At 50.7% G+C, this 24660-nt stretch overlaps 1 protein-coding gene and 1 long non-coding RNA gene across 4 annotated transcripts in view; one reads left to right on the forward strand and one right to left on the reverse strand.

Annotated features, from left to right (window-relative positions):
- Positions 1–18749, reverse strand: part of MN1 (MN1 proto-oncogene, transcriptional regulator) — a 112469-nt gene extending 93720 nt beyond the window's left edge. For both annotated transcript variants that reach the window (XM_054844263.1, XM_054844264.1), the window contains exon 1: positions 14895–18749. In XM_054844263.1, the coding sequence (XP_054700238.1) occupies positions 14895–18327 (3433 nt within the window). In that variant the 5' untranslated portion in view covers positions 18328–18749. The remainder of the gene's footprint in view (positions 1–14894) is intronic.
- A 154-nt stretch (positions 18750–18903) lies between these two features.
- LOC129213770 (uncharacterized) lies at positions 18904–23720 on the forward strand. 2 transcript variants are annotated; one of them, XR_008579528.1, is made up of 3 exons: positions 18904–19109; positions 20448–20607; positions 22983–23720. It is a non-coding gene; the product is annotated as an uncharacterized LOC129213770 (long non-coding RNA). The 2 variants fall into 2 exon arrangements; XR_008579529.1 differs by lacking the exon at positions 22983–23720 and adding an exon at positions 20998–22148.
- The last annotated feature ends 940 nt before the right edge of the window (positions 23721–24660 follow it).

Here is a 24660-nt window from a genome sequence, read left to right on the forward strand (position 1 = left end):
ACGCTGCACATTTCAAGGACCAGAACTGGGAAAGCAGGCTGTAACTAGTCAGAAATATTTGTATTCCAGAGTTACTCTGAGCACTCGTTTTTGTGGGCTTTTTTTTTTTTTTAATTTCATTTTACACAAAAACTCAAGAACCAATGCCTCATTAATACAAAACTTGCAAGTTACAAAGAACTACACTGAAATATTTAAATTTTCAGCAATTGCTTCCAGGGAATTGCATATTTGGCTGTAAAAGTCGTGATTTGCAATCTTCACTGAGCTACTGTGATTCACAAAAAGTGAATCACAAAAGGGAAATTTTGTGACTGAATAAATAGCTATTATGTAACCCATCTAATGAGGAGTATAGTATTTCGCAGTTCTTTGATTGGAAGACTATCAGAAGATGACTGTAAGTAGTCAAAGCCTCACTGACTATAAATACCCCTTTCAAAAACAGAATTTGGATTAAGCTCAGGGTTAGTTAGGAGTAAGAGTCAGAAAGAAAACAAACGGATGCCGAGTCTCTTAAGCAAGGTACCAACCCAAATGGAAAGTCACAAATGTACGCAACCGGTAACTATTTGCTGAGGGAGCTTGAGAACACAGTAACGGATCGCAGAACTTCGTGAGCCATTTCCCAGTACTCTGCAAATCGGTGGGGAGGGGGAATCCACTGAAGCGGTTTGTTTCCTCGCAAACGCTGTGCAGGAAACAGCGACGGGGCAGAGACGGACCCGGCACACGAGCAGCTTCTCCGGCAGCAGCAAACACGAGGCTGCCGGGGTACCTGCCGAGCACCGTCCTCGCCCCGCGGCACGCACAGATGACCCATCGAGCTTGAAAGAGACGCGCGGTTCTGAATGGATCCCTGCTCTCCTCCCAAAAGGATAAAGTTTGCCAGAACACGAGCTGCCTCTGCCCTGTCCCGAACCTGCGAGATGCATGCAGGCAGGGTCGGGCGCCTTCCAGTTCTCTAGGCACGAGATCGCCCAGGTGACGAGCGCGTAAGGTGATCTTCGAGAGCGTTTGCCTGGCAGCTCGTCCCCAGCTTCCCAAACAGACCAACAAACATGGACTATCACAAACAGGCCTCCTGTATTTGACCGTGCTCGCACAACGGTTGCGGCAGCAGCGATACTTTCGCTGCCTCCAGGCAGGCAGCTGTGCAGGAGCAGATCCTTTGAACACAGGCAGGGGAGCAACATCTGGGCAAAAAAGCCATTGAAATCCCAATGCAGGACACCAGCGATAGGGCAGCTAGATTTTTGGGTTCAACTAAGGTGTCCAGAAAAGACATTTTCAGGCAGTATTATGGAGAAGAGCTCCAGAGTGCTTTTACAGCCATCGGAACTGCTTTGACAAAATAAGGCCCTACGTTTTTCCTGTATTTCATGTTTTGGGGGATATCCCAAGCAGTTTATCACAAAAATGATGGAAAAGACTGCTCAGTGCTGCTGCCAAAGGAGATTTTTATTTTGAACATGGAGACTTTGAGTCGTATCAACTCCTATTCGTGTCTCCATCGTTACGACTACTGCTTATACGTGGGAACCATTTTACTAATACTATGAAAACACCAAACAATTTATTTAATAAAAGCATTTTTCCCCACTTCAACTCAGCAGTGAATAGCTGCTTAAAGCATGACTCTTTCTATTAGCCCTATTCCTACGGTACAATTTTGTTCTCACCTTTATATTAAAACCCTTTTATGAAAAAGGAAATCATTAAAAAGCATGAATATATGCTTTGGTTTTCTGCTGCCCGGGACTACGGCAGACTGGCTGGAGAGGCTGCGATAACCACGGTACGCTCGCCCATCTGACGAATGCCTGTGCCCAGGGAAGGACCAGCATCGCTCGCTGCTGCGGGACCTAACGACCCACGGCCGCACGGAGCCAGAGCCAGTGACGGCCGCACACCGGGGTCTGCCTGAGAAATAATTGCTCCAAAGGAAAAGAGCAAGGAGACGACAACACTGCCGACGGACAGAGCGTCACCATCACCAAAGTTAGGTCCAGCTGTGCACTGGCACTAACCGCCCCAGGGAGGGGCAGATCTCGCCCCCTCCCACGCCACTGCCCCAAGCTCGGTGGGACGTCGTGCCCCGCCGGCGGGCTGGGTGCCAGGGCAGCGGCCGTTCTCCTCCTGGTGCCATGGGCTGGAGAGCCGCCCCGAGAGGGTCTTCTGCAAGCATCCTCTGGCAAACCAAGTTGTCCAGGGGGCATCTCTGCTTCAGTGTCACTGCCACCACAGAGGAGTCCTTCTTTTTTTAATTAGGCATTTATTTACTTTCTAGAGAAAAGGGACGTATTAAAAATAATGTCTGTGTGCTCTTGCAAGCAGCTGCGTGGTGCTGCCCGGTCACACCGCGTTCAGGCTCACCACCGCTGCTCCAGGTGTGCAACAACGAACCCGCGCTGGGGCGATGCTGGCAGAGGCCACGGCATGGCCGCATAACCCTGGGCTTGGCCGCTCTCCCTTTTGGAGTATTTCTGGCAAAAATGACCTGGTAAGTGACACATTCGTGTCTCCGTGGCGCGGTGGCCGCAGGCCGAGTAGCGGAGGCAGTAAGAGCACAGCTGGCGTGCACGCCACATACACCCCACCAGAAAGCACAAATCCAGATGTGAAATCAGACGGCTAAGATGCCCCGTGACGTACACCCTGCGAAGGGATGGAGAGTCAGACCGTGACACTGACCTTTGAACCCAACGTCTATTTTCCATAAAGCACCCAGATAGCCCACAGTAGTCATTCCAGCGAGATTTAACTAAGGCGGGGGGGGCACTGGGGATAAAGACAGATCAATTTTGCTCTAAAATTTTAAATTAAACACTCCTGTTTTGGCAAGAATTTCATTAAGGTGAAAATATAATATAGAAGTAGCCATTTAGGAAGAATGTGCTATTAATTCTTAGCAGTGTATGTGGAAGGGAAAATTGCATTTTTATCTAAATGGTTTTTTTCTGCATAACCCATTTACAGTATTCTTTTACAGCTCAGTAATGGGAACTTTTCACATTTCTATTTGGGCCAGACCACTGAGGAAGGCAGGAGCAGCCTTCAGGAACATTTCAAATATAAACCCTTAAAACAGATTCCAAGAGAAGCCCCACAAAAGGGAGGAGAAAGTCCAGTACATCTTAAAAGATGGTAGGAAAAGGAAAGGAAAAAAAAAACCTCCATCTTAAACATGTAAGCCAAATTTTCTGAGGGGGAGAGGAGAAAGGATGTGGGTTTGGATTTTTTTTTTCCCCTAAGGGACAAGAAAGGTTTGGTCGTCCCCCTCTCCTCCCTTGGGTGAAGCAGAAACAGCTCCTCTTCACTGTAGTACAGTCCCAAACGCATACGAAGAGCAAAATGGTGCCGCGTTATCACTTTGAAAAGCTGCACAGGGATGTTCTGAGCTGTAACAGTTACTATTACATACAGTCAAAAAAATGTAGGCTATGAAAAACTATTTTTATCATCATAAACAAATGCTCATTTCTCACTACTAATAGTTTCATACCATTTGAAACTGAATATAATCTAAACAATAATTTCAAACAATTGACACTATGATCCAAGTTTGCCTGATATATTGCCGTCAGGCAACAAGAATAAAGTCAAGTAAAAGCAAAAGCAGACTCGGAACCGACTGAACCATGAGTTACCAGGTTTGCTTAATCTAGTACATAAAATTCAAAGTTTTTCAAATTCTAAATTTTATCATCAAGTAACACAAACCATAACAGTATACTGGCCGTGTGTTTAATAACCAAATCAACTGATTCTCCAAATAACGCAGCAGGGCTCACAAAAGAAGTTAAAGCTGTGTATTTTCTAAGCCGTGTTCATTTGACATTCTTCACCTCTTTTTTTTTTTTTTCTTCTGTGTTGGCTTTTATTAGGTTACTTCTGAAAATTAGTATAACAAATTATTTTATCTTTCAAAACAGATGTTTAAAAGTGCAGCAGTTATGGAAATACAATTGGACAATGAATAGTTTTTATTCCCTTTACCTAGCCGTACTTCTCACTGCAAAGCAGTAATTACAGGAATCTACTTCTGTTTTAAGCTTTACAGTAAGCTCTTTCCAAATTTAAGGCCAGCAACCAACCCTTCATTATACTTAATAGGTAGACATAAAAATGTAATTGTATCACAATCTCTCCAACTGCATGTTTCTCCAGCTCCCGAAGCTCACGCTTGTCTGATGCAAGGAAGAGATTTTTAATCTATTCTTTTCTGTAACTGAAATATTTCAGCACCATTGGCATAAACCACTCTAGAAAAAGCTACACAAAAATACAAGAGGATTTGGATAATTATTTGGAGTAAAACTGCATTGCTTTGTTCAACCCGCAGACGCCCAAAGCGGCGTTTGTCGGCCCGTAGCAGCCGGACTCCCACACCAGCCAGGCACTGAGCTGCGCGTTCTGGAGCCCTGGCAGAGCCGGGAGCCCTGGCACCCTCCCCGGGGACCCGGAGCACCCCGGAGCCCTACGGCCGCAAGCAGCAAATTCGTTCCTGCAATTCCCGTCAGCACCTCAGCTAAAGGAAGTAAAAGCGGGATGTGGTATACTAACTTAATTCACCTACAGGACAAATTGCGTTATCAGGTAATATATACTACTACTTTGCATGCACAAAGTTTGATTACTTTTAAGATAAACCAAATAACCGAGGCTACCCCCCAGCTCCCTGTAGCTTTTCCCGTGACAATCGCCCCAGTCCCCCAGCGCGGTTTCAGAGCCATCTCAATTCATGCCCACTTTGCAGACAGCTACAGCAAATTAACAGACCATGGTATGAAACTTCCATTGATGGCACATAATAACAGAAAAACCAAAACAGAATGAAGAAATCTTTTGCTAGTCTCTCTTTTATTGGTGATCTGCCTATTTCAAAATATCTAGGATAAGAGTTTAATTATACTTGAAAGAGTCCCATTTCTTCCTCTGCCTCTAGAACGACGGCATGGTAAAGAGAGCACAAGGAATTGGGATGCTAGCTGTTCCTCCCAGCATAAAAAGAACAGCATGTGCCTATATTTAGAGGTAGAGAAGGGAACTACAGCATCCAGAAAAAAAAATCATACTGATTTTATCTTCAAAAAAGCACGTGTGTTTTTCGTTTGTTTAAATCAAGAATGTGTTGCAAGTGTTTGACCCTATATCCAGCAACAATAAAATCTGTTCCATCATAAAATACCAGCTGCTTTGCACTTTGAATGATAATACTATTTTTAAAGTGTTTCAGAATTATTGTCTCATAGATTGTGGTAATTTTTATTACGATTACTGGGGAATTCCTTTTTTTTTTTTTAATACAAACAATAGGCACATTTATTATTTTCCTGCTTATAAAACTGTATTTGGTCTGAATTTTGGGCTACTCTTCAGACCAGGCAAAAAAAGTTTTTCAGTGCAACATTTTGGCACTAATAAAAATTAACAAACCAAATGAGTCAGATCAAAAATACCTGTAACATTAGATGCAAAAAAGTTACCTGACTGCCTTACACGTCTAAGGGATACCCTGTTTCTAGCAGTATTACATCAGGGCCACTCCAGGTGTAAGTCACACCAGAGTGCGGTGACGTACCGGGTACCTCAGACCTCCGAGTCAGGTCCTGGTGCGGGAGCATCCTCCTCTCTCCTGGCCCGGAGGAGGGGAGAAGCCCACCCGTGACGACGCTTCCGTCCCCCCGGCGTCTGCAGGGGTGAAAACCCACCTTGCGTCAAACTACTTCCACATCGTTTCCGTTTCTTTTCCTGTTGCTCAGACTGAGAAATTAATTTAGAAATTCCCTCACGCACTGGATCACAAGTGCCATAACTGGGTTACTTTTGTTTTTCCAGGAGAGGAGAAATGCTGCACCAGGGAGGGCGCATGGCTGCACCGTCCCCACCAAACGCACCGGAGGAAGAAGTAAATGAGGTTACCGAGTGGGACAAGACACTCTCAGCCCTTCCTTCCCCCTGCCTACACACACTTCCTAACCACCGCAGCCAGACCCTCGCACGCTCCATCCCGGCATGGTTCGGTCCCGGTGTGCCAGCCCCCGTTGGGCACCCACGCGCCCAGACTCATCCCCAGGGTCCCTCTGGCTCTGCCAGCGCAGGACCCCACCGTGCAGCCCACCAGCATCGTCTGCCAAAGCCCCGGCGGCACCGCGGCCGTTCGGCCACGCGGCTGCCGGTTTACCGGGAACTCCTCCGCAGAGGAGGCTCGCCAGTCCCTGGTAAACCAGCAGCCGCGTGGCCGAACGACGTCTGTTTTATCTCATTCGGACTGTAAATCTTCAGCAGTGGGAACATCTCCCAGGTTTCTAAAGCACCGTGTCAATTTATGGTGCAATAAATATGATCTTAAATAATAAAAATAATAATAGAGTAGGACCTGAACACAGACTCCACTGCGATCTAAATCAAACATAAACCCAAGTATCCATAAGTGCAATGGTAATGACTTGACCGACTGTGCCATCTAGCCAGGAGACGGGAACACTCAGGCAGACGCTCCTTCTCCGCCTGTTTTCACCGACAGACAATCGGAGCATCACCTCCAGCAGCGGAGGGGAGGGAACGCTTGGTCTCGGTCCCCGGGGACCCGGCCCTGCTTGCAATGCATTCGCATCTGTGTCTCTGAGACATCTCTCACCTACAGCATCCCCTGCTTCCCACGACCAAACGGCTTTAAAATGTCATAGAGGAAGATTATACCCACCGCCACCCCCCCAAAAAAAAAAAAAAATTAGTAGAAGATTTTCTAGGAAAGAGATTCTAAAATTCTGACTGGGTAATAACCCCAGTCCAGCCTTCATTTCCTATGTTAATAGATCAATTTACATCTTTCTAGCAAAATGGTTTCAGGCTACATTTTAAAAAAAAAAAAAAAAAAAAAAAAGTCCTGCCTTTCTTCTTAAACTGCATTTTGGGATAGGATTATGAGGAGGAAGGAAGGATATGACTGGTTCCAAGGTTTTTTTAGTGTATTTGCTTTACACAGTGAATTAATATTCTCAATTTTAAAAATCAAGAGTATATTCTTAATTAGGGTATGAAATGTTTCAAAATTTTCTTCACTTTACAAATGGCTGCTTTTTCAATTAACTGTGCTTCCTCAGCCTCAGGATGATCTTTCTATTAGCAATACAAATGCTTTCTAATATTTTGTGAATATTAATTCACAAAATTAATTAAATGCAGACTTAACGCTGAAAACATGTATTTTACCACTTAAAAAACGCTGTCTCCCAACTACTGACTGATTACAGGCTTTTCTGTGATCAAGAGTATCATGTCCTAAAGGCCCAGCGGTCAGAATTGAAGGTAAGAAAATTAAAAGAAAAACAAAGGGAGCAACTCAGGTTCCTCATCTCGCTTTTTAAATGCTCCAAACAGGGGGGGAGGGGGGGAGAAAATACAAATATCCAAAAGTTCGAGCAAACTGGCCGTTAGAGCCAGGCTGCAGCGCCGTCCCTAACACAACACCGCAGCGAAGAACTAGCGCAGCCCTGCAGAGCGCACACACGTGGTGTTTGTGTTTAAACTCAAACAAACTGTATTTATTTTAACGTAAAAAATCTATCAAAGCAGCACTTAACCAGATTTCTGCTTACCAAACCAAAAAAAGCTTCTTTAGACAAATCTTAAAAGCTAATAAAAATTTAGACGGCGCAGTGTCATGCACTGCGTTTTTATGTTAAAATACTAAACAGACACAAACAGATTACCTAAACTTGAAAACAAACAGACATAAATTGCCCAACTAAAGACTCCCAGCAGAAGTTAAGCACGCGGACGAGAAACAGTTCGTTCTCAGGAGCTTCCCCTGACTGATACATACGTGCATCTTGGGGGGTGAAATCGTAAAACAGTTATTGTCTAACAGGGGCAAGACAAACTTGGAAAAACTTCATTTAAAAATGGCCAGCATGGATCAGACCCGATCCTACGGGAAAGGGATGCTCTCTAGGTTTGAGTCAGGTGTCCCAAAAGGGCACAAGCCCAGAACACACGGCTGCTGAACACAAATACTCTTACGGTAACGCTTGTACTGTTACAAAAAATAACTCAGGCACGGGGGGTGAAGGCTACCAGAAAAGCAGGAACCACAATATTCCTTGCATCAGTACATACACAAAAAGTGCAACACTAAGAGAGTACATTTCTAGATCATCAAGTCTTACAACCTATTACCTCAACCAAGGAAAATGCATTCCCCGCATACGTATGCTTTTGTCATTTGCCAGATGAGCAGAACACGAAGACTTAGAAGAGAGGGCGTTGGGGGGAGACGAGAAGAAGGGGTGCTGGGGAGGGGGGTAGCAAAGCTCTATCATTTGAGATGTTCTCTTTGAAGTATTAAGAAAGTCAGCTTGTAAAAATTAATGGATTAGACCTCCGACTGTTCAATTCTCAGCTTTAAATTTAAAAGGCATTTGACTTTGGAACATTGGCACGTAAGCCATAAAATATATTTAAATTTGTAAAAAAAAATCTTTTCATTAAAAAGGTCACTAATAATTTGTAATTGTTTTAACTGCACCAACACAAAAGTGTTTTTGCAAAGGAAAAGCAGCTAACTACAAAGAATATCAGAATTTTTACATAGTCATGTTATCACTATGCGCAAACTGGGTCTATCTAAAGAATAGCAAAAATTCAGATTCACATTTTAAAAGTTGAGAAGTCCAACCAAGGTCGGGAAAGTCAGGGCAGACCTTGAGTTTCCTGGAAGATTCCACAGCTTCACCTATTTAATTTCCATAGGGTTCCCCGCCCTGTGTCCCTTACCCAAGAACTGATGCCGAGGAAGTGCACAAGCAAGCCATGTTCTAAATATACCTCATTAACGGAAGCCCTCTCTTCTTAAAAACGTCCCTCAAATAAATTAAACAAGAATAATTCCGTATTTAAAAAACAACCACACATCACTCTTAAAAATCTCCCGCAGATGATAAGCATGTATTTACAGGCGCAAACTTTGCTCTTTTCAAGGGCTTAGCTTTTTCAATGGAAAAACCAGAGCAGTTTGACAGAAAGGCAGCTGCTGGCTGGAGCAGCGGCCGCGATGGGCAGGCAGGTACCCGGCGCCTGCCGCACGTTATCCACGCTGCCTGCGTACGAAGCACTCCAGCCCGAGACACGTTAAGGACGATCTAGTTCATGCTAGCGACAAAACAGGGAAGGGTCCCACTAACCACAGTCTGAGTGGTCTCTTCCGATATTCTGAATGTGCTCTAGGAATTACGTAATTAAACTGTTTCTGGTATTTCAGTAAATTTAGCATTAAAAAAGCTTATGTGTTAGGCCACCTGAAGATTCATTTTAGGGCTGGCTTTACACTTTCTGTGGATAGTCTACTCACGCTTGTATTTAATAGAAATACACAAGAAACCACAGACTAAAAAACGTACAGTAATTTGTCTAGCACTAAAATTTTATATGGCCACATAAAGACATTTTGCTGTACCAAAACCTCTGCCTGGTACAGAACATTGCAGATGCTGGGAGTCAGCTGTTACAAATAAAAGCAGCCTATATACTTTTAGGTTCGACTTTTGTTTAATGCCTTATCCTTTGCTGTATACAAGTAACAACAAACTGTATCTGTAGGTATTGCTGATTAATAACGTTTTTTAGCAAAAAAAATATTCACAGTTTTATGGCACAGCATTCCACTAGGTCATCGGTAAAAAAACAGGTATTGCACGTTAAAAATTAAGAGCAGACATGGTGTAATACATCACAGAACAGAATAAATCTATGCTCTCATCTAAGCTCATATATAAATATTAAGTCTAATTCGTTTCCTTCTACATCACGTGTAAAGATCTGAAGCACATTCACACACCAAGTTCAAGAAATATATCCCCCAAAGTCTGTCTCATGCACTCTCCCACACTAAGCGTGTACAAAACCACCCAGTTAAAACTGACCTCACAACTCAACGTGCCGTTATAAAAAAACAGACTTTGGTAAAAGAAAGCGTCGTGACGCAAACCAAGTCTGTGATCTGCACTAATTCAAATGCAGCTAGACTGTCCACTAAAGTGGGAGGAACAGGTAAATCTGAAGACCAAAAATTAATAGAGAGACAAACAGATGGATGGATGTAAAGGCAAACAGAACGGCTGTGGTGGTTGCTGAAATGCCAACAAATTCACACACTTTCTGCATTAAGTGTCTTAGTGCCTTATTTCCGCCTGAAGTATCTTAGTGCCTTATTTCTGCATTAAGTATCTTAGTGCCTTAGAGCAGCAATAGCAAATAATGAAAACTCTGCTCCTTGCCTTCTATAATAGTTGCCATAAAGGTCTACAAACACACTGCTGCAGAATGTTTATAAAACAAAGGAAAATATTGCTAAACATGACCATTTTCTAGTAGAAAATATTAAAAATAATAGTTGGTCAGAGTAAACAATAGAGCATTACTGTCATTCACATCAAACCAAGCCGAGCAGGGACAACTTCTTTTTTTTTTTTTAACAGGTCAGAAGAGTTTAAAAGATCATATTAAACCCAAACCATCAGTTTTCACACTGAACTCTTTCCTACGATATGCAATGGGAGTATTCTCTCCTCATAAATCTGCATGCTAATCCAGATCATTTATTAAAGATGTGTATTTCATATCTGTGGAGTATATCACGTAACTTCTTGGCAAAGGCAATAGCATTTTTTTCACTAACTGTTAAGATTCCTTGTGGAAGTTTAAACAGCCCTTTCAAGCAAACAAAGCAGCATCGGGAACCACAGATCCATCGCTGCAAAGCGTGCTGAGCTTCGTCAGTGAACGAATTTCCAACAACCCTTACTAGAGTACAAACCCGTTCCAAATCACTCATTGCTTTCAACGATATTTAAGTGTTTGAAATACCTCACAAGAGCTCTGACAAACTCAGTCTCAGTGAACAAACCTAGTCCCTTGGTAAAGCCTCTAAAAGAATTTAGTAGTATTAAAAATAAGAGCACGTAGCAGAACACACTAGGAAGAGAAAGAAAACAAAGGCTCCTAGCCGCATCTGGACCAAATTTGACCTCTGTTAAGATGTTTGGTAGCAATTTACAAATGTTACACACCGCTTTGTCAAGAGCTTTGGCCTGCTGGCTCATTCAAATGATAGGTTTGGTGGTATGATGAAATACTAACAAAAACTCAGAGATGAAAACTAACTGTGCTGCACTGCACGTGCCCATCGGCTCGGACAGACAAGCCCAACGGCCACCGAGCAACCAAATATAATCTCGTTTTTTCCAGTCGACACTGCGTGGTTCTAGGTTACGTATTGATGTCTTCACCTGACAACTGCAGTATGGGACCTGCAGAATTTCAATTAAAAACTAAAACCAGAAGCCCACCAGAACTTAATTACTGGGTTTCTAGAGAATACTAATCAACATTTCACTGAAGGGGAAATTGTTCTGGTTCAGTCAAACCCAGCAAAGCAAAAACTCATTAAACTGGCCCTGGGTGTTTAAGTGAATTTGATCGGGTTATTCTTTGTTAACTAGAGCTGCGGCGTTGGAAGTCAACACAACCTCTCTGGACTCAGTTTTATTTTATCTCACTCCCAGCTCTAGCTGCATGGCAGAGGAAAACATGAAATTCTACAAAGCATTTTAGGGGAAAAACCCAAACTATCAGCCACTTCACATAAAACATGCTAGTACAAGAAAGGACGTATCAGAGAAAACTCATTACGGAAAACGGCATTTCAGCAAAGAGCGATGTCCAGCCAGCATTAATAACGTTAAATTCAAACCCAAAATCTGAATGCATGCACAGAAGTCACTAAGGGCTATCACAAAATGATGTCGGTGCGTAGGTTACACAGGCACCTACAGCACAGGTGTCTGAAACAACGTTATCTGCTCCCATCTACCTTTAAAGCTCACAGCTCACACAGATTGCTAGATATTAGCAAATCGTTTTAATGCTGTTACAAGAAAAAAGAAGATGAGCTATAAGTAATCTGACCAGCCATTAAAACAACTCAAACAAGTTGTTTCCCCCAGTAACCCGGGCATTAAGGGAGTATTCGAACAGTTTCCAATTCTGCTGTGTTTCGGGGAGCCCGTCCATTCCAAAGCTGCCCCTCCATGGCTGGCAGCGAAGCCGGAGCCTCCGGTCCCCGGCCCTCGCTCCGCACCGCAGGAGGAGAGCAGCGGGAGCCCAGTGCTCCGCCGAGGGGGAACGTGCCCACCGACACCCGCCGTCCCTTCCTCTGCCCTGCCCCGAGCCCGCGGAGCCGCCGGCACAGATCGCGGCCGTGCCACAATAGGAATAAATCACCAAACGCCTTCCCTCCCGTCACGGCAGGTGCAATTAAGAAGCCCACCAGCAACGCCTCTGTGTTGGTGAGGGAACTTGGGTCTAACGACTAACCTCACTCTCAATAATATTCCACATACTACGAAATGGTGAACACTCCCCCCGCGCAGTACTAAGCACATTTAGGAACTGCTTGAAATTTGGAGGAGTGCTGCCTGAAGCCTGCGCATTCACCCTGCACGCGTACGCCAGGGAGCTGCCGGAACAAATACCACGGATGCAAATCCCAGTCGACTAGATAGGTTTAAAATCTCCATCGCTGGATAAATAAAGCCTTTTCTTAAGCACACGTTCAAACACCCGGGGGTATGGCAATGCAAAGTTAAATTATTTCTACAAACCGAGGAGAACAGCCTGTTCTGTCTCACCTATTGTATCTTTATCACTTCCAACAACAGTTAAAGTAAATTCTCCGCTGGTCTGTACAAATTTCCTCATCCGAAGAACCAGCCCATTCAAATCCTTCAAGTGACTAAAGTGTGAAACAAAATGAGTGCCTCTATGCATTGTTGTAAAACTGGTCTGCTATTTTGTGTCAAGCCTCTGAAATACTAAAACATATCCTTATATAGGAACACTGATTAAATGGTTTTCCTTCCAAGTGATGAACTGTTTTAACAGCAACATTGTGGTTATTGCGACCAGAAAGCAATTACTTATTTCACTAGATGTTACTAAGAATAGTGGTGATCAAAGTGAACGTAGGAGTGCTGTTAAAGACGTTAAAGAAAGCATCGCTCCATATGATACATATACACAAAAATATACATAGTTTTAAGCCAAAATTACACTTTTAATAAATATGCTGTTCAGGATTAAATCACTGCTCAGGATTTTTTTTTTTAATCCATGAAATTAAGATCTATGGAGTAAGTTACTCTCTTAAAATCTATTTCTAAATACAGCACGGTGTGTAGATCTGCATATCTGTATGCGTGTGTGTGTGAGAGAGTGCACACATAACGGGGGGGTGGGTGAGTGTGTGTCGTGAGGGAACGTATATATGTGTTCGGGTCTGCCAAGGTAGAAGTGACAGGAACTGTGATTTGTGCTAACTAGCTATTGATCCAGTCAGATCTAGATGTTGTGTACAAGAAACAATAAAAGAGAAGGGGCCAGGAAGGATGCTGTGTGCAACTCCATTTAAAAATGGAAAAGAAGGGCCCCAAACAAACCAATTTATGTCCTTGCCTGGGTGAAGCATGGAGAATGCTGATGGGCTTCTTAGAGTCTGCTGTGCATGCTAAACACTCCCGCTTGAAATGAGAGTCTCCTGCGCTGGGCATTAAACATGAACAAAGAGACAAACCGTGGGGGCTAGGATTCACGCTTCAGAAAGCCAAAGCTGGAAAGCCAACCAGAACTGGGGGTAGGAAATCGCCCAGTTTTCAAACCAGCTCCCTTGTGATTTTCCCAACACCTTTCTTAGCAAAATTACTAAATGCAGAGGACAGTAAAAAGTCAGTCTGTACAACCGGATGTAATGAAAACAATTTCTAACTACACTAGCAGTACCATAGCATCAACTTTCCTAGGCAGGAATAATGAGTTTATATGGCGTAAATTACACACGTGCACTTACAGCACATCAAAAAATTGCTTGCATGCATTCATACAGCAGGTACATGCACGTGTATCTATTGTAATATTCACACACACGGTCAGGCAGCATGGAAAATATGGCTTTGATAAGATAAAATAGAAACTAATTGAATCCATAATCATCTTTATCTTAAACAGTTTTTATAATAGAGGGCTTTCCATAATTTTTTTTTTTTTCCCTGAGCTTGGGGAATTATGATGCCCTTTGGAAACAGGGAAGGATCAAAAATGACAACTAATGTCGAAATTAAACATCTGTCAACTAAGCAAGTTCTATTCCAGCAGACTCAGAGTCTTATTTCAAATTGCCTTTCTATTAAAGAAAAAAAAACAAAAACATTAAGAGCCTTTCAGTTCAATATCGCAGTGCTGGTAAGCTCTCAATGCAAGCAGGGAAATACCTGGAATCAGAGGGACAGCACCACTAACAAACACGTCTTGTCACGGTTTAGGAAGATCTCTGTAACAGTTTGGGGGAAAAGGCTGGAAGGCTCGGCCAGCATGGGGCTCTGCAGGAGACCCCTCCTCAGCACCCCACGCCCATACCCCCCCCCGTGTGGCACCCCATGCCCGGGAGCACGGCTGGGTCTCTGCTGGGAGCCCCTCTGCTCAGCACCCCTGGGAGCCCCGTGCCAGCCCTGGCTGCCACAGCCCTCGGGGGCTGCTCCCCAGGAGGCACGATGGGCATGGCGGCACAGACCCCCGCGGGGCCAGCTGTCACCCGGGGCCGGCCAGACAGCAGGCGCTTCATCCCCATCACCAGCCGCCCCAGCAGAGCCACCTGGCATCCCACAGCCCCAGCCCGATGCGGGAAGGTACCCGGCACCCACCGCAGTCCTCGCCAGGGGTGCAGCGAGTCGGGGGCCAGCGTGCGCCCGGCACCCCTGGGCTGCAGCCCTGCCACCTCCCCTTCCCAGAGCAGCCCACCGACCCCCTGTGGGCTGGCACCCGCGCGGGATGACCGATACCTTCTTTGCTGGGGTTCGGGGGCTTGGGCTTCTCCCAGGGTGCCATGGGCTTGTCCTCCTCCTGCCCCTCCATCAGGGCCTTCTCGCCGGGCAGGTACCAGGTGGAGTTGTGCTCCGCCATCAGGGAGTCCAGGTCGATGGTGCTCATGGTGCCCTTGACGCCCTCCGAGCAGCAGCTGCCCAGGTCGCTGTCCCCGTTCTGCCCCGCACACTCCCCCTTCTTGCTCTTCAGCCCCAAGGGCTGATCTTCCGAGATGCTGAACTGCTGCCGCTGGAGCTGGATCTGCGCCTGCAGGATCTCCAGGGGGTGGATCTCGTCCTGGGCCGAGGTGCTCGTGGGGGTCCGCACCTGCTCCATGCCCGGCGTGCCAGGGTGGGTGCCCGCCGTGGTGCTGAGCCCGTAGCTGTCGGGGGTCGAGGTAGACGTACTGAGGAGGCCGAGGGCCAGGGGCTTCTGTCCGTTGAGAAGTGCGTGCTCCCCACGGGGCAGCTTGGGCGAGCCGCCCAGCAGCGGGCTGCGGGTGGGCTTGGAGGCGGCGTTGTCGGAGCTGGAGGACACCTCGTCCTCGTTGCCGTAGCTGGTGCTGACCTCGTCAGGAAAGTCCACGTGCGGGGAGCTGCCGTCCGACTTGGTCACGCTCTGGATGCCGCTGTCCAGGGAGGACATCAGGTCGGGCTGCTCCCCCAGCAGCAGCTCGCCACCCTTGCCCCAGGAGGGCGAGGTCAGGGGCTTGTCGTGGGGGGTGCCCCCGCTGCGCTCTGCGCCCACGGCCCCCGGTGGGCCCCCCGCCGCCGCCGGCACCGCCGGCTGCCCTGGGCTGACACCGGCCCCACCGCCCTCCGTGGCCGAGAACTTCTCGAAGAACGTGCCGGGGCTGACGTGCCCGCTGTCCCGTTTCCGGCGGCCCCGCCCCCGCCCGCCGCCCGCCTTCCCCTCGCCGCCGGCCGCTGGCTCCAGCGCGTAGCCGGGCGAGAGGCTGCTCTCAGCGGGCAGCAGCGGGGCAGTGCCCGCCGTCTTGCCCGCGCCACCCCCGCCCGCTGGTGGGCCTGCTGGGAAGTAGTCCGGGGCAGTGGGCGGCGGCGGGTCGGGCTCGGCCTGGCTGAGCTTGCGCTTGGCCTCGGCCGGGCTCTTCTTGTTGAAGGTGACGTTGAGGTTGGGGGCGCCCAGGCTGGCGATCATGTTCTGGCAGGCGGTGGAGAGGGCAGCCAGGCAGCTCTGCCCGAAGACGTTGTCCTTGCTGGCCGGCTTGCTGAAGGAGCCCAGCGAGAGGGCGCCCAGCTTGCTGGCGGCAGGCCGCGGTGGTGGCGGCGGGGGGAACTCGGGCGGGGGCGGAGGGTAGGCGCCCGGCGAGGCGCTGAGGGCGGGCGCGGCCCCGTGGGCCGCTGGCTGCCGTGCTGCTGCCGCGAAGGGGAAGCCGGGCTGGGTGGTAAAGTCAGCGGGGCCACGTCGCTCGGCGGGGGCACTGGGCAGCGCCACGCCGCCGCCCGGCGACTGCAGCTGCGAGAGGCCACCCATGGCGGGTGCGAAGGGCGGGTGGACGCCAGGCGAGGGCAGGGCCTGCGCCGGCCCCTCACCTGCCATCCGCAGCGGCTCCTGCAGCCCCAGCCCGCCAGTTCCGGGTCGGAAGAGCACGGCGGTGCTGCCCGGCTGCAGGCCCAGCTCGTGGGGGGCCGCCTCAGCCGGCAGCCCGGGTGCCGCCATGCGCCGTGGCAGGAGCTCCCCGGGCGGCGGCGGCCCCGTAAACCAGGCGCTGTCGGGGGCCAGGTGCGGTGCCGGTGGGTCGAAGCCACGGCCACCACCACCGGCCTCCCGCTCAAAGGCGGGTGGGGGCAGGCTGCCGGGTGGGCCCACCTCGCCGTGGTGCCCCAGCTGCTGCAGGCTGGGCGGCCGCAGGCGCTGCTGGCTGCGCGAGGCCATCTGCTTCATCACCAGGGCCGCGTTCTGGCGCTGGGCCAGCGCCGGGTGCTCAGGGCCGCCGTGCGGCAGCGGCCCCCCGAAGGCCTCGGGCGCCGGCGGGGTGAACTCACCCGGCAGGCCGGGGTAAGCCGTCGGGGAGAGGTGGCTCTCCATGGCGGGGCCGTGCATGCCGCTGCCCCAGGAGGCACAGCGCTCGACGCCGGGGTTGCCAGGGAAGTCGAACCGCGGCCTCTTGGCGACGCTCACGTAAGGGGCATCGAAGTGCTGCAGTCTTTGATTTGGTGGCTGTTGCGGAGGAGGGTGCTGCATATTAAACACGGGGTCGGTGTAGGGATGCATATTCCTGTTCTCCAGTCTGTGAATAGGGTATTCAAACTGTGCATGCTGGTTCTGCATTATGGGCCCATTGTCCTGCAGGTTGGGGTTGGGAGCGTTGGCTTCTGTTTGCTGTTGCCTAGGGATGGCTGGCGGGCAGGAGTTCTGTCTGGCCAGCAAGCCCGGCGGCTGCTGCGGCGGCTGCGGCGGCTGCTGCTGCTGCATCAGTGGGTGCCTGGCGCTGGCCCCCGGCTCCAGGCTGGCGGACATCTTCCGCGCCCCCCCGAAGCGCTCGAAGAAGACGCCGTGCTGCTGCGGCGGGTGCGCCTTGGCCACGGCCATGCCCGGCGCCCGGGGCAGGGCGGGCGCCCCCGCGAAGCTGCCGCCGGCCGGCACCTGCCGCCCGCCGCCGTAGTGCGGCAGCTGCCCCTCGGGCTCCGACGGGGAGAAGACGGGCAGCTCGAAGTGGCCGGCGGGGCCGTCGCCGGGGTAATTGTATTCCAGCGAGTCCACGCCGCCCTGCGCGGGGAGCCGCCGCTGCTCCAGGCCGTGGGGCTCGGAGGAGCCGGCCGCCGGCAGCCCGTGGAAGGAGGCGGCGCGGTTGGGGGACTGGTCGAGGGGCAGGCAGGGCGCCGGCACGGCGTGGCTGGAGGCGCCGGCGCTGTGGTGCTGGAAGTCGGGCAGGTTCCCGGGGCGCTGCTGCCCGAAGCCCTCGCCGCCCTGGCTCTCGGCCATGTGCTCGTAGCCGTCGGCGAACGCCGTCTGCCCGCCCAGCGCGCCGCTGTAGCCCAGGAGCCGGCCGCCGTGCACGCAGGAGGCGCCGGGGTCGGGCCCGAAGTTGCCGCCGAAGTGCGGGGGGTGCTGGTGGGGGTGGTGGGCGCCGCCGTGGCCGCCGTGCGGCTGCTGCCCGCCGAAGAAGCCGTGCACCGGCGGCTGCATGCCGCCGCCGTGCAGCTCGGCGGGGCCGCGGCCCGGGAAGCCGTAGGCGTCCCCGGCCAGGCTCATGTTCATGCCCAGGAGGGGCGGCTCGCCCAGCGCGCCCAGGGCCGGGTCCACCGCCGCCGCCGCCGGGCCGCCGCCGGGGAAGGCCGGCGCCTTGAAGTGCGCGCTCATGCTCAGTCCGGGCTGGCCGAAGCCCCGCTCCGCCTGCCCGCCGCTCCGGCTGCTGCTCTGCGGCTCGAACTGCTCCAGCCCGAACATCCTGCGCGGCTCCTCAGAAGGACATGGCCGCTCCGCGCCGCGCCGCTCCGCCGTCCCGCTCCCCGCCGCGCCGGCCGCCGCTCGGCCGCCCCGCTCACATCCTGCCGCGCCGCCGCGCCGCTGGCACCGGCCGCCCGCCCGCGCTCACCCCGGCGGCTCTCCGCTCGCTGCCGCCCGGCGCCGGCCGCGCTGCGCTGCCCGAGAGCCGACGGGGCGGCGCGCCGCCGCTCATAGGCTCCGGCGCCCGGGAGCTGCGCGCCGCATCGCCGGCCCGCCGTGCGCTGCCCGCGGCTCGCAGGGCTCCGGCGGCGGGGCCGGGGCGGCGGGGCCGGCGCTGCGTGCGGGCGCTGGGAGGGCTGCGCCGCGCTCCCTGCGCGCTCCCTCGCTCTCACCCGGTGCTGGCGGAGCAGCAACAAGTTTTGCATTTCAGCGATGAATTTCAGCCATCGGGGCTGCGCCAATGAGCGCCGCGCCGACCGGGGCGGGGCTCGCCGTTAAGGTGGCTCCGCCGCGCCGACCGGCCCCGCCCGCCCCGCGGCTCGGCTCGGCACGGTCCGCGGAGCGGGCCGAGCCGACCCGCGGGCACCGGGGCTGGAACCGACCGGCGGGACCGTGGACCCGCAGTTCCAGCCTCTCCGGACTGCCCGCCCGTCCGTCGGACTGCTCCCCACCCGGTCCCGGCAGACCCGGCAGCGCCCGCGAACCCCGAGCCGGTTCCGGAGCGGCGCGACCCGACGGGGCGGCAGCCGGAGCCGAGCAGGGGAGCCGGGCGGCGGGAGCGGGTATGCCAGAGCCCGGCCTTCCCGGAGGGAAAAACATCCATCGGGTCCGGGGGGGATTAAAAGCAGCCGGCAGGATAAGGCGCTTCGGGTGTTCACGACTCGCACATGTCGATAGTTTAAAAAAAAAAAAAAAGAAAATTACTCCCACCAAAAGAAAAAAAAAAAAGAGATCTATAAATAAGCGGCCGAGAAGTATTTGTATATGGCAGGAGAGTTTTAAAGGGATTTTTTTCTGCAGGATCAGGATGCTGCGCTGTGATTAAATATTGATTTTGTGTAATTAGTTTTCATGTGAACTATCCTCCTTGCTGATGGCTTGGAGATTTCAGAACTGGAGAAGAAATGGAATTGGACATGGAAATTATTACTTAGCAAAGTGACAAGGGGGGGCGCGGGGCCCGGGGCGCGGGGCCGGCACCAGGGCAGAAAATGAAGTACGCGCGGCCCGACAGCGGCACAAAGGAATAAGGACAGGTCTCGCTCGCTACGGCAACGGCGGCCACGGGGGAACGGAGCCGCCGGCCCCCGCGCCCGTGGCCCCGAAGAGCGGCAGCAGTCCGGACCGACGGCTGCCCGCCCGCGCCGCGGCCCCGCACCCCGCCGAGACAGCGCGGCAGGGACGGCCCCGGGCCCCGCCGCCACCCCTCTGCGCCTGCGTGCGCGCCGTCGGAGCCGGCTCTTCCGAACGGGCACAGCGCCCCCTGGCGCCCGTCCCGCCGGCGCGGCACGGCTCGGCTCGGCTCGGCACAGTTCGGCTCGGCCTGGCTCAACACGGTTCGGTCTGGCTCAGCTCAGTTTGGCCTGGCTCGGCACAGTTCGGCTCGGCCTGGTTCGGCTCGGCTTGGCCTGGCTCAGCACGGTTTGGCCTGGTTTGGTTCAGCTTGGCTTGACTTGGCTTGGCCCGGCTCCGCACGGTTCGGCTCAGCTTGGCTCGGCCTGGCTCAGCACAGTTTGGCCTGGTTTGGTTCAGCTTGACTTGGCCTGGCTCAGCATGGTTCGGCCTGGTTTGGTTCAGCTTGGCTTGACTCAGCATGGTTTGGCTTGGGTTGGCTCGGCCTGGCTCAGCATGGTTCAGCCTGGTTTGTTTCAGCTCAGCTTGACTCGGCTTGGCCTGGCTCAGCATGGTTTGGCCTGGTTCGGTTCGACTTGGCTCGACTTGGCTCAGCTTGGCTCAGTTCAGCTTGGCCTGGCTCAGCACGGTTTGGCCTGGTTTGGCTTGGCTTGGCTCGGCCTGGCTCAGCACGGTTCAGCCTGGTTCGGTTCAGCTCGGCTCAGCACGGTTTTGAAGTCTGTCCCTCAGAGGAGCGGCATTAACGTGCTTTGGCTTTTGCTCCCCAGGCGATGTTTTGAGACCGTCGAGCAGCAGGTCTGCGGAGCGCCGGGCTGTGGCTGCCGAGGGCAGCCCTGCAGCGACAGGAGGGTATGGCACGGAGACGTCGTACCCCGGCTCGTCCCGGCGCGCAGGCGTGGCATCACTTTCACTTGTTGCCTTGACATGGTAATAATTTGTTGTGTAAACTAGCATTCACTTAGTATCCATTTCTTGTTGGTGCATCTGCTCTAGGTGGCACAAAAAGATACTTTCTGTGTAACATACCACAAACCAGTTGGACAATGCCTGTCCGGAGTATTATTGGATGTAATTACTTACTGTGGTCATCACGGAGGGTTTCAGTTGTAGTTGACCCTTTTTGTCGCAGTTTTATTGTCGTGTTTCTCTGGGGAAATGGTCTGTTCTCTCTGCATCGTGGATACGATGACAATTGTATCACAAGCGGTGTGGAAGAAAGTTGCTCCTGTAAGGCAGCGAGATTTCTGCTGTGAAGCATTACTTTTGCTGATGTAAAAGGAGCTCAAGGCGCTCTGAAATTGCACCTCTTTTCTAAAGCAGGGAGTCGTGCCTTCACAGATACCTCCTGTAACGCTGGCTTCCATGAAACAGACCAAATGCTTCAGAAAAGGCAGATTTTTATCGATTAAGAAGTTTCACCTTGCATTTCCTGGAAGACTCAGAATCCGTTTGTTCCTCAAGTGGAGCAAGCGCTGTTGCTCCGGAAGAGCAGCACGATGCTGTGAAGGAGAATGCAATTAGAGGGATGGAGACATCCGTGGGCTGACCATCTTGAACGCTTCTGGGATAGCGTTAATCCTCCTCTCTCTTCCTCTCTGGAGCAGCCGCAGGTGTCCCTGCCAGGGCCAGTGGCGAGGCTTGCCGCTGCATTCTGCAGGCGGTGGCTAACCACTCGCTCCTTCCCAGACTGCTCCAAGGCTTTTCTGCTCCTCCGCCGCTGGCCTAGGCATCGCTGTCTTCCAGGAGACAATTTTAAGACTTGAAAGTTTCAGCACAGTAACTCGCCAGCAGCGCTGCACAGATCCGGCTGCACCTTGGGAGTAGTATATAATCGGCCTGTGGCGAATACGGAAATAATATCAGCCTAAATATTTTGACAGTAAAAACAGTGAGTTGATTGAAATGGTGAGGTCCTATGCTGGCTGCAGCGTTCTACAGGTTCATGGTGCAAATGTTCACTATTTGTTAAAGTCGGAAGGCGGCTCAACCCTGCTTTCTAACTTGGACCCCGTTCTGGGCTAAAGGCACCCCGGGGCTGCCAAGCGGCTTTCGGTGCGGTGCTGGGGAGCGCTAGCAGCGGGGTGCCCCAGCAGCGGGGTGCCCCGGGCTGTGCAGTGCTAGCAGCGGGGTGCCCCCGGCTGCGACCCGACGGTGCTAGCGGCAGGGTGCCCTGGGCTGTGACCAGCACCGTCGGTCGCACAGGGTCCCAGTCACCCAGCCGAGTAGAAGGAAGCCTCTCTCAAATGTACCGAGTAGTGAAAAGTATATTTTACAAAACATAGTTTTACTTTCAATCTTTGGGTTTTGGTCATCTTGGGGGAAGCAGGGAAAGGCATTATTTAAATAGTTGTAGCTGCAGGGGATTATTTTCTAAATTAACAATAGTAATTGCTCCTGCCAAATCCAAAGTTGAGGGGATTCATTTATTTCTACTCTCAAGACAATAGCACAATTTTGGGTTTCATATTGCAAGCTCTGAAAACCAAATGGTGGGGTTGATGTTTTAAAAAAAATAAATAATTCAAACAACATCAATTCATCAGACTTGAATTCAGCTCTTTCCACTGTGCCAGTTTAACTTGCGCTGAGAAAAGTTGCTGCTCAGCAAAAAAAATAATTCCTTTTTAACAAAATGAATGCATCATACATAAAACATCACGAACCATACAATTAGTAAGCAAATGTAAGAGTTCAGCTCAGTTCATAATTATTCAGCAAACCTATTCAGAATGATTTTTTTCTCCCTGCAGCAATCAACTGTGTGGGCTCATTACCACTGAGAATCTAACGAAGAAACCATCACATAAACTGTACAAAACAAGCCCATATGCTAGAAAAACTTCAGCCCAGCTAGCCATTAGCAAGAAGCCTTTTAAACCCTTCCATTGAGCAAAACCACATCTTACTTTTCTGTGGTGTTTATACCCCCAGCTCTGTAAAGATGCCATTTCATTAATACATCAGGCTTCAGGTATATCAATTTTAGCCACTAAATAACCTCTACAGTGTTTGGTAGCGCAGCCATCGGGAGCAATACAAAAAAGCATTTGGTTGCCGCTACACGGCGCGTACCGGCCAAAGTGATGAGCGCAGGCTCCCAACAGTTACTTTGCAAAAAAAGCTGGTATTATTTTCTTGGCAGTGATTCCTGCTCCTAGCAGGGATATCCAGTGAAAGGAATTTGAATATTCTGAAGGACAGGTCTCTGAGGCTGGTGGGCTGACACTATTGGGAAGGTATTCAACATTCTTCCCTGGAACAGTCAGGGAAACTCTTGCATCTCCTCCCTCTCAAAATTACAGCGAACACCGTGACTGGACCAGAAGGCAAATATGTAAAATCATTGGATGAGCTTGACAGTGCGGCGAATGCTGCAGGATCACGAGGGAAGGTACTCCTCCGGAGGAGGTGATGTTTGTTTGTGTGCGGCTGCTGTAGTTCCCGAGAGCAGAAAGGAGTTTTGGGTACAGAAGTGCTCTCTTCTGGCAGGGGTGCAGCTCCCTGTTCCCCGCGTGGCACGGGCTGTTCCCCACATGGCACGGGCTGTGGCACGGGCTGTTCCTGGCAGCCAGACCAGCTGCGGGCGAAGGGCTGCGTCACACGGGGGTCTAGCGCGCTGCCAGGGGTTTGCTTGGGGACGATCGCGCCGCTGGCCTGCCGAGCCGGGCAGCGCTGGAGATCGCACTGAAAGGCGGCGTGTGAAGATGTCCAGGGATCAGACCTCCTCTGCTGCTTCTTGTCCTTCCCTACTTGCATGTCCGCAGGTGACTTTTTCTGATTGAGATTAAAGACAATTTCATCTGTAAAACCTGATTTGCATTCAATTTCTGAAAAGTTTGCCATACTTATGTAAATAGTTCACGCTTAGTTTTGCCAACAGTGTTGTTTTCAAGAAAGTTTGAACCAAATTCCTTCAGACGTTTGACTGCTTCCCATTTTAAAAAACGCGTAACTGAATAATATGAGTTAAGGGACTAAAACTGTTCCAGTCATTTCCAGCAGGGATCAGCAGCAATTTCAGAACTCGGCCATTCACAAGGATTTTCCTGTTTGTTTCTTCTGCACGGTTGGTTGGTTGAGTTTCTTTACAACTCTGTGACCTTCAGCTGTATATTTTTCCTGTTTGGTTTTTCAGATATGTCAGCGTGGATCATGATATTTTCACAATATTGGTACATTTTTCCATTGCTGCAAACAGCTTTTTTGCATCAATTAAGCATGTATCATGTCCCGTTTATATCAGGTGAAAATCTTTACGACATATGGGACACTTAGGTGTACATGTTGAATGCATTTAAATTTTTCTAATTTAGATCACTAAAAACCTAAATAAAGCTAAAATAATGCAACATTGAGATTGTATGGTTAGTCTTAAAAACACTAGGAAACGCTAAAGCAAATTTTCCCGTCTGATAGTTGTACTGCAGTATACCTCTTGGGGTTTTTGAGTTTTTTTCCCCTTCACATTCCCATCTCTAAAACACACATCGTAGGGTTACACATTTGAGGAGGGGGTGGGGGGAGAGAAAAAAGAAATTAGATCATATATACAGCACAAAAGAATTAGTTTGGCTGCAGGAACTGTAAGAGTTTTATGTTTCCTAAAATAACTCAGTAAAACATAAATAAAAAATAGTACCTCTCTATATGGATAACCGGTATTTAACTCCCCTCAGTATTTTATGACGGAGTTTGTATGATCGACTTTGTTCTGTTGTTTTCTTAAACTTGAACCAGGTGGGAATTTATGTAAGCTTGGTGGAGCAGGAACGATCTTTGAGCATCTGGAAAGTCTAGCTCACTGTGGGTGATGCCAGCAAACCACTAAAGTTAATTCATTTTTCATCATCTTATAAAGTGAACAACTGTGAAAGGAGAGAACCAGAGGCTATTTTGTAAAGTCCTGATGACTTAATTTTCCCTGAGCGTTAGCTTCAGGAGAGCGTTCACCTTAGCGCTTCCTCTTTACATCCTGAAATC

This window comes from Grus americana, chromosome 16 (assembly GCF_028858705.1).
Source record: "Grus americana isolate bGruAme1 chromosome 16, bGruAme1.mat, whole genome shotgun sequence".
Taxonomy (NCBI): Eukaryota; Metazoa; Chordata; class Aves; order Gruiformes; family Gruidae; genus Grus; species Grus americana.